Source organism: Ptychodera flava, chromosome 3 (assembly GCF_041260155.1).
Source record: "Ptychodera flava strain L36383 chromosome 3, AS_Pfla_20210202, whole genome shotgun sequence".
In the NCBI taxonomy this organism is placed as follows: Eukaryota; Metazoa; Hemichordata; class Enteropneusta; family Ptychoderidae; genus Ptychodera; species Ptychodera flava.
The window spans coordinates 5,800,854-5,817,418 of NC_091930.1; the positions used below are offsets into that span (position 1 = coordinate 5,800,854).

General features: G+C 39.1%; 2 protein-coding genes across 2 annotated transcripts in view; both read right to left on the reverse strand.

Annotated features, from left to right (window-relative positions):
- The window catches only part of LOC139129461 (transient receptor potential cation channel subfamily M member 2-like), a 202,596-nt gene that overhangs the window by 143,516 nt on the left and 42,515 nt on the right, over window positions 1-16,565 (reverse strand). The gene's annotated exons all lie outside the window — the stretch shown is intronic.
- On the reverse strand, window positions 3,526-6,822 carry LOC139129456 (uncharacterized). The gene is made up of 2 exons (XM_070695087.1): window positions 5,432-6,822; window positions 3,526-3,765 (listed from the first exon to the last, which is right to left on the reverse strand). The coding sequence occupies exon 1, from the start codon at window positions 6,625-6,627 to the stop codon at window positions 5,467-5,469; it is 1,161 nt and encodes a 386-aa protein (XP_070551188.1). The 5' UTR covers window positions 6,628-6,822; the 3' UTR covers window positions 3,526-3,765; window positions 5,432-5,466.

Consider the following 16,565-nt stretch of genomic DNA (forward strand, 5'->3'; position numbering starts at 1 on the left):
CGCAGGTCGCGCGAGCGTACGTACATGTACACGTATCGTGCGTTGTTCCACCACGGCGTTTAGCATCGAAAAAATGCGGTCGATGTGGCCGTTTGTGACGTTGATGCAGCCACGGTCCCTTGATCTGGTGATACAGGTAAGTCGGCTTATGAATCTGAACGGCATTTGTTATATATTTTCTACAAAGTTATCTGTTAAGGTAATATGCACCTCGAAAGTGAAAGACTTAAACTTTTGCTCTAACTTTCCTCAATGAATCTTTCAATCATTCTCTTTCAAAATCAAGAATAAAATTTTGGTACTAGAGAAACAAATAACCCAAGATTTACTGATATTAGAAATTCAAAATGGCCGCCATCCCTGTGTTAACTCTATGGCGAAAAATAAAAATTTTCGAATTTCAAAAAACTAAGCCGGTGAAAAGTTTTCTTTCACCAAGAGCTTTAAAATGAACCCCCACATTTGGTATATCAGAAGAGAACTGTAAAAGTTTGAGAGTCCAAATGTCTGTCACCGAGGTGCGTTCTACCTTAACATCATATAAGCTTAGTTGACTATCAATTCGGAACGACAGAGTGTCCGTGCTTGAACATGATATGCTATACCGCTGCTTTGCTGAAAAAATGTTGACCATATGTTATAACTGTACCCAGGCCTCAATGACAAACGCTGGCGTCAGAATTTTGCCGGTACATGCTGCAGGCTACGAAAACTAGCAAAGGGATGCCAGGTATCAGAGGTTATGTAGGCATGGGCAGCCCAGGAAGCGAAGCAGCCTGACCTGCAGATGGAGAAGACCCTGATGAAAGTCTTATTATAATAGCATGCAAATGGACCCTAGACTAGATAAAATTTTAGTAGTATTATTGGCCTCGCTTGTGAGAGGTGAACTCTCTGGAAGGTCGAGTTGAGTCGCGGTGAGTTTTTAACTATATTGAACACGATCGGAACTAATTTGGGATAATTGGATGATGAAGTAATGCCGGATTAATCTGCAAATGTAAGCTCATCCGCTTTTCTTGTTGTATCAGTAATTTGTAAAATTGCAATATTCAACTACACGGCACCAAACACTGTTTAGAAATTTGAAAAATATAAATATCCAATTATCCCAAAGAAGTTCCAATCGTATTCTGACTGAAGTTCCACAGTCAGGTCCTACCGACGTCTCGATTCTAAGAGTGTAACACTCCGGCAAGTGAAACTGAGCATGCAATGAGTTTTATGAACTATTTTGACCGCGGCTCCACAGTAAGGCGCTACTATCTTCACGGTTGTGAGAGGTAAACTCTCGGGACAGTGGATTTTCACAATTTGGAGTAAGCGCGATCGGCGCAGTAAAGTTGCTCCCTGAATCTTTAAAGAACAGCTCTACATCGCCGTCAGTATAAAAGAGGATATTATTCTACATCGCATACGCTATATTAGATTTTATGCACAGAGTTGGACGTAGTTTATAGTAGCCGGTAAAGACCTGCCTAGGTCTCTTTGCATAAGGCTGAGACTGCTCACTATGTTTATTTCCGGTTTGACTCATAATTTTTTGTTATGTTTGTTTTTTTGGCAATTTTTTCAACTAAAAACAGCAACAAATGTGCAAACATAGATTTCACGACTTTATTAGAAGAAATTTCCTTTTAAATTTTAGCATGCATCTATTTACCCAATGAAATTAAAGCTGCAAGGAGCATTACAGGGGTCAAAAAAGCAAAGCATTGGTAAGAGTAGGATGCTGAGGTACACGCTACACATGTTCGACACTTATGGAGGCTATGGACTGGTATTTTATGAAAATAAGAAAGTACGTGATATGGGGTCACAGATCACTCTAAAGTCACCAAAACTTTTGGTAAAAAATTCTACTCCATACTAGTCCTTGTCTAAAAAACCCCGAAATCTCTAGCGTTATTAGTTTGTTTAGAGTCAGGTAAATGTATAATTAATGAGGTACAGAATTTGGCATCGTCAACTACACATTCCCACCAGATATGATAGGTGTAGCACTTTAAGTTACTTATTGATACGCATATGTGTTATCGCATGACCAAACGTCATCGCGTTCACATGTAATTTTTGCCGAAAATCATCCATAGTTATACCCGTATTCAAAAATTTAGGCCTCTTCCTTTACTGGCTAATCCAGAAATACATATGTACATAATCCCCCAATTAAACGAGACTTACCTGAAGTCGAAGTTTGATGGGTATTCTATGTAGTCATCTATAACACGAAAGGGATCACATGAGAATGCACTGCGCATGCGTAACTTCAGATTTTAAAGGTTGAATGAACACGTCCAAAATGTATTCCATGGGAGGGGTCCCAGAAAAAACCAGGGCGGGCATGTGATCCTTTCGTGTTATAGATGACTACATAGAATACCCATCAAACTTCGACTTCAGGTAAGTCTCGTTTAATTGGGGGATTCTATTACGTCATCAACACTCTAGGAATCACATGAGATTTTAAAGCAAAGACTTGTAAATGAACAGAATAAATGTTTCAAATACGAACTGTATTTAATACGGCAAGAACTTTGTCCGTACAACACAAAATACTTGGAACGAAAACACCAAAAAATTATCTAAGCCTTCAATACACTATGAGCAAACAGATCACTGTCTGTTGCGGTGGGCTTATCATAAAATTTCGCAAAGGTACAAAGAGAAGACCAGCCTGCAGTGGCAAGTATATGTTCTATTGGAACAAAACTCTGTTTTGCCCTTGAAGTAGCAACTGCTCTCACACTATGAGCCTTGAACTTGTCAGTGTCAATACCAGATCTAGTGATTACCTCACGAATCCAGCGACTTATGGATGCTTTAGAAACAGCCTTATGTGGTTTCACATAACTGATGAAAAGTTTAGTCTCATTGTCACGAAAATTCTCAGTACGAGACAAATATTCTTTAAGAGTATCACAGACACACAAGAGTTTATCAGGCGTGTAAGGCCGTAAAGTTACAACAGGATTCACATATCCTGGTCGATTCTGCTTAAGTAAACCGTGAAAATAAATGTATATGAACTCTCTTCTGTAGTCATACTGGACAAGTCTAATAGATGTAAAGATTGACTACGAGCAGCTGTTACTAATGCTAACAGCATTACCAGTTTTAAGGTAAGAGTCTTTAGCGAAAGCTCTACAACTGGAGAACAAGTCTTCAGATAATTCAAAACTTTGCGAACATCCCAAACATGTCTATATCTGGAAACAGTAGGCCGCAGGTTGAAAACTCCTTTCATAAACCTCACAACCAAAGGATGTGCGCCAACAGTCATATGTTGCTTAGTTGAACATAAGGCAGACAAAGCAGATCTAGCTGTGTTCAGAGCACTATAACTGATACCAGAATGGAACAGTTCAGTCAAAAAATCAAGCACTTGTGTTATATCTGGATAAATTGGATCTGCCTTGATTTTACTACAATACTGAAACCATCTCCTGGTGTAAGTTCTGTATTGTCTCTTAGTACTCTGTCGCCATGATGCCATAATGATAGTGGCTGCTCCTGCAGAATGTTTCGCTTTTCAAGGGATTGCCGGACACACGACAGGCCATAAGCTGTAGCTTCTTCCGTAATGGATGAAGCTTCTGAACATTCGGAAGCCTCAACAAGTTGTCTGTCCGTGGTAGTAGCAATGGTAGATCCACTAACATCTGCATCAGTGGTGTGAACCATGACTGTGTCGGCCAAAGTGGTGCAATCAAAATGCCAGTTGCCTGATCTATCGCAATTTTCTGTGCACACCTCCCCATGAGACTGAAAGGAGGAAAAGCATAAAAATGATAAGATTTCCAGTTTAATGTAAATGCATCAACATGCATGGCATCGGGATCTGGTCTCCATGATATAAAATTTGGCAGCTGAGTGTTAAGCCTAGAGGCAAAAAGATCAACAGTTGGAGTTCCCCAAATATTAGCAATGCGTTTAAATAAAGATGGGTTTAATTGCCACTCAGTCTGTTCATTAAACTGTCTTGATTCATAATCAGCTTCACATTTCGAGAACCAGGCAAATGTGCAGCAGTAAGCCATATTCCCCTCACTTTGCACCACAACCAATTTTCCTGGCAATATCATTCCAGGCTACTGACATCACTCCACCCATATTATTAATATAGGCTACTGCAGTGGTATTATCACAAAGTATCTTAACATGTTGTTTTTTTATTGCACTTTGCTCAAAGATCTTAAGGCAAAATATACAGCCTGCATTTCTAAATAATTAATATGGTGTGTGGCTTCCTCTACTGTCCATCTGCCCCCACCTCTTTTCCTTCACAGCTGCCAGCCTAACGTGGAAGCATCACATGACATACATATTTGTGGATTACATCTACAAATTTGACGTTTTTCATGGGGTAAATTCTGAACCCACCAGTTCAAATCATTTTTCATTTCCAGAGAAATGACCATTGTGGCATCAAAGTTACCATTCTGTGACTGCAAAGCTCTTATTTTGGCCAACTCATGAGACCGATAAAACAGTGGGCCAAATTCAACTCCAGGGAAACTGGAAATCATCATGCCAATGACCTTGGCAACTGCACGTATTGTATGAAAGTCTCTAGCAAGCAACTTCGTGCATTGCTCAATCAAATTTTCAACCTTGGCTTGAGTTAAAGTGACAGTCATTGACACAGAGTCAATATCAAAACCTAAGAAGGTAATTCGTTGTGTTGGAACAAGAACAGATTTTTCTGAGTTACAAGTAAATCCAAGCTCCCTTACAAGAGCAACTGTGTCAGACACATTGCGAGTACATAAAATGAAATCATGTCCAACAAGAAAAGAATCATCAATATAACCCATTATTACATGACCCATTCGACGAAGAGTAGCATACACTGGTTTCAGAAGTTTAGTAAACATGCGGGGGGCAGATGCCAATCCATTTGGTAAGCAGGTATACTGAAACAACTGTCCTTTCCAAAGAAATTTCAGATACTTTTGGTGTTCCTCAGCTATAGGAACAGAATAATAAGCATCCTTAAGATCTACTGATGCCATATAACAACCAGGTGTAATAAGGCGTAATGCCGTTTCAAATGTGTCCATCTTGAAATGATGACTTGTTCATTTAATTTCTTAAGATTTAGAATCATTCTAAATGAACCATCTTTCTTGGGTACAACAAAAAATGGTGAAACAAAATCATCACTAGAATGCTGTGATACAGAAATCACACCCTTTGAAAGCAATTTCCCTATTTCTATCTCAATTTATGCTTCTTCAATCGCACTGAAAGAAGATAAATTTGGCCACTTAATTTGCACAGGTGGTTTATCATCGATAAACTCTATATGGGCGTGAAGAGCGATATCAATAATACGCTCATCAGAAGTAATATTACGCCACTTGCTTTCAAAATGTTTCAGTCTACCTGCTTGAAACGTGACATGATCAGAAATTAATTTCGTACTCACAGATAAAGCAGAAGATGCACTTCCGTTACCAGTCTCTATTTCATCTGTGACTTGACTTGGGGTTTCAAACCCCTTGGATAGTTTTTTGAAGCCTCATTCAATTGTCTGAAGTTGCCACGACCTCTACCTCTGAAACGGAAACCACGTCCCCTCATTCTACCACGGTTATATCCACCTCGCTGTTGCCATGTGCTGATTTTATTACCAGCCCTATTCACTTCCTGTATGTCCTTTACTCTTTTGGTGATATCATCACCAAACAAATGCTCAGTGAAAGGTACTGTAGCAGAGCATAAATGTAGATAGTCGTGCTTGAGGTCTGCTTTCATGCAATCCCGTCTCCTAAGATTTAAAAGACGGTTCGTATTACCAAGAAGCGCTAGAGAGTCTGTACCCAAGTCCATCAGCTTTCCTAAATCGATCTTGTCTGACGGACTATCTTTCAACTTGGCTAATTCACAAACAAGTTGAGTAATGCAAATGGCACCCTTGACAAGTGATGCTTGAACAGACTGGAATTTGGTGTCCAAACTTCTAGTTTCAGGACGTATGATGTCCCATATCAGTTGGTTTACTCTTACACTGGTGAGGCCATCACAATTTTCAGGTCGATTGAATTTCTTTATCAGGTCATTATATTTATCATCAGAGATTCCATCTCTGAAAAGAGCATTAATGATCTTGGCAAAATCGTCATCAATAGGATCCTCACACTGCTCTTTCACAAGAAACTTGCTAGCTATGTCTTTGAACAAACTAGGCTTGTTGACGTCACTCTGCGAGGCGTCGGCAGCTGAAACAGATTCCTCGGACGCGTCCGAAGTAGAGCATTTCACTTTTACAGGTGGCTCGATAAGCTCAATTCCAGTGTCATCCACAAATTCATTGTCACCACCTTCATAATAACAATCATTCTCAAGTTTGTCCATACGAGCAGCGAGCTTACCCTGATAGTCCTTTATCTCCGTCAGTAAATTCAAAATGGCCGCCGTATCTCCACCAGTTCTGACGTCAGTTCCCATAGAGTCTCTAGTATGACTACTGCTTGTCGAGGCTATGGCATCGCCACTGCCCAGAGTAATAGTATCACGCTTACGTTTAGGACATTTGCCCTTATCTGGACTGGTTGCACAAGCTGCAACATTGCCTGAATCCTTAGAAGCCGAGTCCGTCATTGTCTTAGGTTTAGACGGCATTGTGAAAACACTAACTACTCACCAGTCGTAGTATTAAGCAACAACGTTGCTAATAAAAAAGAAATGTTCGAGTAATGTAACTGTAAACTATTACAACTCCTGGAACGAAACGCTGAATGCAACACACCACGTGTATCGCCAGCAAGCTACGCAAAGAGCTACGGAACGCTGTGTGTTTCGTAGCAAGGTCAGCAGCACAACTGAAGTTACGCATGCGCAGTGCATTCTAATGTGATTCCTAGAGTGTTGATGACGTAATAGAATTAATGTGGTGCATGATGTTGCGTCATTCAACCCATCAAATAAAGAGGTAGTGGCACTCGTGGTTACTAATTAATTGGCATATTTTTTTTTATTTCGAGGTCAAAGTTGTGACATTTTGTAACAAAACTTTGCCCCACAAATATCTCTTCTCATCGAAAATTGGATGGCTAAACCAGACTCAGACATGTGCATAATAGTTAAGTATGGATGATCTTAGGGTAAAAGATCTTGGGTAACTAAAAAAATATACTAGTGTTTAGTTGTGTGCCATGCTGGTCATTGTTCAATAGACACTAGCCTATTGTACTCTTGTACAGGTCAGATATAAGATATAGCCAAAGTTTAACTGCAGAAATATAGAACAAGTGAAAGGTCAAGTAAAATTCTGCTTAAAAGTCTTCACAAAATTGACAGAGATGGTGATAGGAAAAGCACTACGTCATACTGGGTGCGACATCGATGAATTTGCTCTCCAGTTATACTGCTTTTTTCACTTAAATTGCGTTGACATACACTCCTTGCTGGATATAAAGTGGTTTATGAAGTTTAGATGCAGACACTAATTGCTCAAAATGACAAGAAGAAGACTGATAAAAAAAGGAGGAGAAAAAAGTCAAAATCTGAGTACAAGCAGTAAAGTAAGCCCTGTGCCAAAGCGCAGCAATATGACCTACGCAGGAGGCCTATTATCCACGACGTCCAAACAAACTACAGATAAAGAAATAAAAAATCCGTTATCGGAGATAATTGAAACATTAACACTTCTTGGAAAGCTGATTGGAAATATTTCATCTGTTGAAAACAGGATGTCTGATCTAGAGAAGTATGTTACTTATGTCAGCCTAAGTGAGTAGTTTGAAAACTTTAGAAAGTCAATAAAAGAAATTCATTTAGATACCAACCGATTGAAAGCTGAAAATGGTAACTCGCTGTTACACAAAGAGAACTGAGCAATACACAGGAGATACTGCATGATTTAAAGCAGTACAGTCGTCGCAATAACATTGAAATCCACGGAATTCCGCTACGAAATGGAAGAAATAATGATATTGTCGTAGGAGTTGCAGCTACTGACCTTGAAATTACGCCAAACGACATAGCCATCAGTAAACGCCTCAAAGTCCTCAAAATCAGACTCAATAACGACATTAACCACCAGCCATAATCGTAAATTTGTCACGAGATCTGCAAGAATCAGTATTTACTATGCGAGAAAAAATGTTCATGGGCAAACTCCAAATCAAATCCGTTTATTGGACAAAAACACCTATAATATTAACTTAGACCACTCTTTGTCTCGTGCCCATTGCGTGACCTCGAGTGCTTAGTTTCCATAGCGGACAGTTTATCAGAGAAGCATACTAATTAATTAAGCATTCCAGTTAATGGGTACTGTTTTAAAACAAAAGAAGTGTACAAATAACTGGTAAACGGGAATCTGTACTCTGCTGGTAAACCAATACAAAAGAAAAGTCACAAACTGTTTACCAATACAATAGAAAAAAATACATATTCATTATGGTAAAAGCTGAGTTCACTTACATATGACAAATGCAGATAAAGAAACACATGTGACGAAAGTATTTTCATACTACAAAATTTGACAATATTTAAAAATTACACTTCAAATTTCACATCACCTTTCTCGATATTCAGTGTGACAACGAGTCGGCTGATTTAGTGTCAATCTTGATGGTAGATTGTTCATCGTTTCAGTCTGGTGCTTTACTAGCAAAACCAATTGATTATTATGCAAATGATATACCTGAATAAAGTCAGTTAAATTTGGATCACTTACACCTGAAAAGTGAAAAAATGACAGCTATCAAATGTTGTTTATGCACGACTATATTTTTTCACTTTATTTTGGGTCCTCATGCAATGTTTAAATTTGCACCATTACACCCAAAAATGATATATTTGTTTTTCATGTGTAAAAGAAACTATTTCATTGCATTTGTAGCATTTCTATGTCTAATCCCATTTTGAGTATGAACCCACTTGAATAATACGCAAATTACGCTATAAATATATGATAAAGGTCAAGGGTCAATCACATCCTGTTTTAAAAAGCCCTTTCATTGAAATTCATAATTAATTATGCATGCCACAGTCCAGTTTTCACGACTTATTATAATTAGTTAGCACCACACAGGGTGTATGTCGCAATGGCACCACTATGACAGGTTTGCACCAACATGTAGGGTGACCGGACGAGAGGCCCTCCTATTCCCTACAATGGGGCTGACACGAGTTTTCTGAGTTTATGCTCGAAATCGAAAGCTTAAAGGGGCCCAGGCCAGGTAGGGATAAATTGTACAAATTCAGCTTAAGTATGCAACAGTTGTGCACATTTATGTCTCTGAACAAGGTAATGACCTGAAAATCTTGAAGTTCTTGAACACATTTTGTCAACAAAAGTCAAAGGGGACGCCATCTTGGAAGTTGTCTACTCGCACGCGAACGGTCGCTATGAGAGATCGCTTGAACGGAAACAGTTACATTTCACAGTGAATGTTGTGAAGACTAGTAAGTCAAGATGAGAGGAAAATTTCCTAAAAAAGGTCTTTTTTCTTCCGAGAAACTGCTGACGAAAATTTTACTTTGAAACGGCTATGACTTTTGGCATCATTTTCCAAAATGTGAAGGAATGGCTATGCGGGCAAATTGTACCTTAGATATATCTACTTGTTTTGTGCTCTAAAAAGGCTCAGCTATGCAGCGCAAATTAGCGCCCACGGTTTTCCATAAGCACGAAGTAAGGTTCGCAAAAGTGCCATACTTGAACAACGTGCTTTTTCACCCGTGCGCACCTGTCTCTGACCAGAAACAATGGCTTGTATCCATGATACTAGAAACAAAAAGGTCAGCGTGAGGACAATCTTCAATTTTGTTTCACTGGACTTATCAACCCATAGAATATTCTCACAGAAATAATTTGGAAACTATCAATGCACCTTTCACCGGAATCATTATTGTACAGTTAGTCATCTTTGAGCCATTTTAACAATATTTGATCTGATTTTTGGCCACATCGTCTTATTATTCCTCATTACAATATTCTCAGGGAAAGAATTTGGAAACTTTGATTTTCATGCCAACTCATTGACAACTCCCTATTTCGTCAACCAAACATCCTCCACATTTTAAACTAAGTAATTACTGTTCTTGCTTTTTTTTCCATTTCAAAAATAACGTTTTCCTGTCACTATCAACAGTCGCTCTGAATTTCCCCATCATTGGAACTCTACACGTTCACTTGAGCATGGCACTTACTGTATTCTTAAAACAAGGCTAAGCCTTGCATTCACACAACACAACATTAAAAACGCAGCAATCAAACATTGGAATTCTCTACCATTTTCACATTCTCGCGAGCCAGAGCAATAATTTTCGCTCAGCTGACCTACGCAAAATCAAGCTCTGGCAGATTACTCCTGGAAACTGTTGAAGTATGAATGGGGGTTAATTAATTATTCATGAGAACATATCATCAGAATTAGCCAATCAAGAATCCGTTTTACAAAGTCATATCGGGTCGTAAGCTCCTCATTGTCTGTGTGTACACAATCGAGCTTTCAGGGCCTGAGATCCTCTGGTTCCGTTGCATCTCTTCCGATATGTGTTGCATTAAATCCGACGTTTTCAAAATTTTGACAGTTTTTCTGTCATGATCGAGAGCAACCGTTCCGGCGACATCATGTGAATACTATGGCTTCAGTATGTACACAGACTGCGGCCAGCAACAAACCCGGCCCGGTCCCACTGCAAGGTCGTCCCTGTACACTCAGTGTGATTTTCGGACGATCTCAGTTCGGACATTTAAAGACATGCTGTTCGTTGTACTCACTTCGCTCCGTATTGATAGCGTTTTACAAGTCATGATACGGCATATTAAGTCAGGTGACGCTGCTGTCCCTTTTTGAATAGTTATTTTTTCGGTAGAAGCTATTTCGGGCGCCAAGTTAACACACCGTACGATACAACAAGGTGTCGAAAGCAACACACATAGACAGCCCATGTCCGATGTAAGCACCATACACGTCGAAATATAGTTGCGTCGTAACTAATTTATCACAAACTTTTTACAAACAGTTTTCTAAACACATCAAAATTGAAAAAGAGGCTTTGAAGTTTCAAATATTAATATTTAGCCCCTAGAATCACATTCCAAATACGACATCGGATTACTGCGATAGCAGTCCGATTACTACGCACTCACTATGGAGTAAACAATTTGGCAACTTTGACCCCTAAATACCACTTCCGTCCTGTTAACAGTTTTAGGATAAACACAATAAAGTTCCGAAGGGTATGGTAATAAAATTTCGTACTGCTGCTCGTAATTTGTGAAACGGCTTTGGGCGAAATTCACTATACCCTGTCCGAAAACTGTCACCATGTCACACTGAGCAAATGTACGCATATACGTGGTCGCACCCGGGTGAACTGCAAACCCATGCAACAAACTAAACCTCTCTTGGTTTGATTCTGTTGTTAGCGTAACTGTTGTGATGAATAATTGAAACATAATCGGACTTGAACAACTACGCAATGTTCCGAGATCTGTGATTTTGGCAGTGTTGAGACGATCGGGAGCCTAGCGTACATTTGTGATTTGTTTCGCGGAGCACTGCTCAAATGAAAGGGCCCAATAACACCATTCATACGTTTCTAGGTCCATGTATACCCACAGCACGATAAGAAAGCTTTCAGTGTGAACCTTAATGAAGAGATCGATACATAAATGTTTATACATAACTTGTGGTAAAGTAGATTTATGATCAATAGTTTTGACGAACGGGTTTTACACAGCGGTGTTGTTCTACGCCTGGGTCGGACACTGTGCACAGTGAGGCGTGGGCCAGCTGCGCCAGTTATGGGATACCCTTCGATAGAACGCTCGTGAAACATGATGGCCGGGACGGCCTGCCATGCCTGATAGCATATAGACTTGCCACCGCTGGTCCTCGTGCAAAGAAACCCATCTTTTCCTTGTTAAATAATTATCAATGGGGTCTTTTTGATGTGAACAGAACGGGTGAGTCCAAAAACATTAAACATTTACACATTGCGCGCTCTTCATTGACAGTGAACGCTGTGTGGTGCACCGGTGGTGAGCACCAAGATCACCCTAAGTTGTTGCGTATTGCTCATTACAATAATTTATGCGCGTTTATGAGACCTACATTCTGATTGGCTCCGTTCAGCCAGCGCTGGAAACCAGCGATAGATCCTCGAATCTCTGCGTAATCAACCACAGTCTCTTGACGGTAGCGCTGAGCTTTTCCGTAAAGGGGCGCGTGGTTTATGGCGATGCATTTTCATTGAAGCAAATGACATGTAGCCAAAGGTTTAAAGTGGAATAAATAAGCTACTTAATGAACACAGAATAATTTCCTTCAGTTTCTTGAGTTGTTTATCTCTTTTATGAATTTTTCATTTCTCTTTACCTTCGACATGTATTTGTTGTCCTTACTTAGCCCTTTATGGCATCATGGTTTACTGTGATAGTGGGCATTGGACTCGACTATTCCTTGTGGACTATTTCTATGGTCCAAACCAGATAAAGTCATACATTCACTATAATACATACCTCGTTATTCTTTTTTCCTGTAAGTGTACGTTTAATGTTATCAACAATGTAATTAAATTGGTTCATATTGACATTGGGACATACACACCTGGCCTTATCGTCTACAAAGTATGTATGTTACATAGTTTCGATATGTGAAGCTATGTGCTAATAATATGGATTTTTCATCTGGGATGGCCACCAGGTCATATGACCAGTGGACATGGCAACCTGATGAACAGGATCTCTGAATTTTCAGGTGCACTAAATTGTAATTATTTGACCCAGTATTCGAATGGGATCAAGGGTACATTAAAAGAGGTGGAAGGTCATTCAAGGTTATGCAAAATTGGTCAAAATATTTGCCCAAACACGGATTCATATTTACTTGGATCAAAACTTTACCCTCCTGTAGTTGCTGAGATTCGTTTGTTGTGCATAATTAATTGGATGTGGAACATATAAATTTGATTACATAAAATCTCATTTTCCTTAACGACAAGGTCAACAACTTTGAAATTTAAAAATCGGTGTCTTGGCCCTATTGCAAAAAAGTTGATAACAGTTATTTGATTGACCAGGTGTTTTTGCAAATTAGAGGAATACAAAGTATTAATCCAATTTGGCAGCCATGCCATGTAACCAATCAAACTTTCCATGTTCAGGAACACTAGTACTAATAGGACCCGATTAGCCCTGAAAAGTAACTGAACTAGAAGTTGTTGTTGCAGTTGTAGTTGCAGAAACCAAACATCTTTGAAATAAATTTGTTGACAAAGCAGAAGGTATTGTTCATTATCACATAAAATGGCACCGATTGCCACCTGTGTGACGTAGACAAGCTCATGAAATAAATTCATATTATACCTTGTTCTACGTCATGCAGCTGGTATTATTTTTAGCCTTGTGTTATGGCGTCCCCCCCCCCAACAGTTTTGACTGCTTTCGCTTATCATTACAAGCACTGCATATTTCCATGTACAATAGTACATAAACAAAACTGATTACACTTTATTGAAGAAAGTGAAAATACAGTGTGGTTTAATCATCTACCTCAAATTGGTAAGTAAAGTGTTCAATATAAAATTCGACTTTTGTTCCCTCTTCCGGGTAAAACGAACGCCCGAAGCTAGCGCCAGTTTTTTCGTCTGCAACTCCAAAGGTTGCGACTTCTCACGCAAGTGCCAGATGATCAACATCGTATCTCCGAGATTTTGTCGCGGTCGAATGGGGTTCTCGAGCAATTCCTTCAGTCGGAGCACCACGGCCAAGCTGAGTACATAAGAACGACTCCGTCTTGTCATTTACAGAGTGTCTGCGCAGAAAGCGTCGCTTTGACTTCAACTCCAGCTCCGGTCGTCGCAACAAATATAAACAACTTCGTATCTGCTGCTGAAACCGTCTTTAAACAGCAACTGGTGAAGTTTCAGGACGCACGACCCTTGACAACTGTACGATAAAGTTTGCGATCAACATCTGTGCGTCAACGTCTCCAGTACGAGAACGCCGAAGAGTTGCCGCCATGATGAAAACGACAGTAGTCAAAGTCAGCCAAGCTAAAATCCCAGTGGACTGCACAAACAGTCTCATTTAGGACTATCAATACTTCCCATAAACTGTCGCTTTGAGTGCTACCGCATCCCCAAGAAAGAGAATTATCGCTACATTCATTTATTTCCGTAAGTTTTATTTTCAATTCTCAGCCAGACCTGTTACTTGCTGAAGCATGGATGGCGGCAGACGTACGTGACCTATGGCGTGAGACACTGACAAAAATATTTATCCCGAAAGTATCGTGCCCACATGACTGATCTCGATATTGTTATTGGTAGTCCGGACGCAAAAAAATATCAAACTTCCAAATCAACTGAACTTGCATGATTTTATTTGTGAATAAAAGTACTTTGAATTCATCGGCGTATCACCTGGGAGACGGATTTATAACACAAAAAAAACAAAGTAGACACACTGCAAAACCGCCTTTTCATTTTCGCAAGCTACAAAAATATAGTGAAGAAGATTGTTCATGTGATCAATATATAATCCCACTAATAGTTTTTGTGTGACGTCATCGTATACTCGTGTTTTTCGCGGAGCCGCACAACTTCTTGTCGTTTGCTCTAAGTTATACATTTATGCGAAAAACTCTCGTTACGATGACATCAAAAGGAGAAAACTATCATGAGATCAAATATAATTACCACTTATGTAGACCCAGTTATCCGTACAGTGTGATATCAATCTATAGGCATATGGCAAATATGAATCCATGTTCCACATATGTTGCATATTAAGCCCGAATGATTTGTAACCTAAACAAAGTCATTTAGCTGTGCACAACTGATTTTGAAACTCCTAGAAAACAAAAGTGAATGGGTAATGAAGGATAGGAATTATGAATCATTGAAATAAATGTATAAAATACAAAATACAGTCGCAATCGATTTTAGAATTTAATAGATTTGTGTTTTTCGTTGTGGATTTGTGATGCACCGTACTATTTCTTCACCTCTCATATTTTTATATTTGACGCCGCTGCTATGAACCTATGTTGCTGACATTTTTTTCTGCCTAGCTCTTCAAATGCCCATCAAACAACGTGATACGCATATACGCTAACCTAAAATAAGTACCAATCATCCCTGCAGCAGCTGAGATGTTTCTGAAGCAACTTTGACGGGTTTTAAGTTTACCAGCACGATCAACACTGCCACAACTGTCAATGAGTCGAGCCGAGGAAGCAACGAGCGTTCGTCATTTCTCACGACAATAACGATACTTCTCTGGATTTGAAACGTATCAGAAGAAATGCCATTTTACTTTTGAAGAGCGACTGTTATTCACGAGAATTTAAATTCATTTGAGGGTGCAAGTTTTTCTGTTGTCAAATCATATCGTGCATCGCTTTTCACGAATTGTACCTTGCTGTTGAACTTCGTTGCCTGAGCCTCGGCACATTGCCGTAGTCGTACCGATGTTAGAGTCAGAAACGAAGACCGCAACGCTATTCATTGTAATTAAACAGACTAGTTTTTCTTGTAAATATTAAATGTAAATTTCATAATTTCATAGAACACAATATTTGATAATTTTGAACATTTCATTCATAATTCGCAAAGCAGAAATCTTTGAATGATGTTCGAATATTAAAAAGACGGTTTTGGTAGCCGCGACTGGGTGTTAAATGCTCGACGTCGCACTTACACGTCCGGTCATTTGGTGAATTATTGTGCACTCAAATAGATGTTATAGCACTTCAAAATGAATAGCTTGAAGTAAAAATTCATGGTTTCGGTATTGTCGCTTGATTCGTACAGAGCAATCCGAGTGAAAAATGCTTTCGTTCATGCAACCTGCTTCGGCGTGCTTGAAGTTAACCTCGAGTTGTGTAAAGCTGAGCAAAGTAAAGTCAGCTGTAACCACCCATGACAGCATATCATAAGCTCAAGAATTTTTGTCAAATAGTCCCCATCGTTTATTCCCAGCGTTAATCGTGGAATTATCATGCCTGAACTGTTTACTCACGGAAAACTGGTTCATGCAAGCGATGTATAAAAGATACCTCTGCTCATTTTTTTTTCAATATTTTGCACAAATCTTACTCAGATCGCCCTTAGCACTATACATACAAAATATAAGAGCAATGGAACGAGCCGTTTCGGAGAAGAAAATCTTTAACGAAAATTGGGAAATTCCCACACAGACAAACATATCCAAAGAAGTTGAAAAAAAAATTCCCGAAGGTCTTTTCGGGCCTTTAGGAACTCATGACAATGAATAAGTTCACACAAAAAATGCTAATCAAGAATGAACACATCACTAAAATGCGGAAAAGCAAGTTATTATGAACATGGACGCTTAGCCTAGAGGATTTATAGAGGATTTATAAATTGCAAGAGGATGAATAATATAAAAAGGTGATTTGGAGAGCCCCCTTCCATTGTCGTACGACTTGTTTTCCAAAAATATTATAAAGTGATTGTGGAAAGGTAATTACTACGGCTTTTTTCTTTCGTTTAAAAAACTTTCGAAAGGTAGTATATATATATATATATATATATATATATATATATATATATATATATATATATATATATAT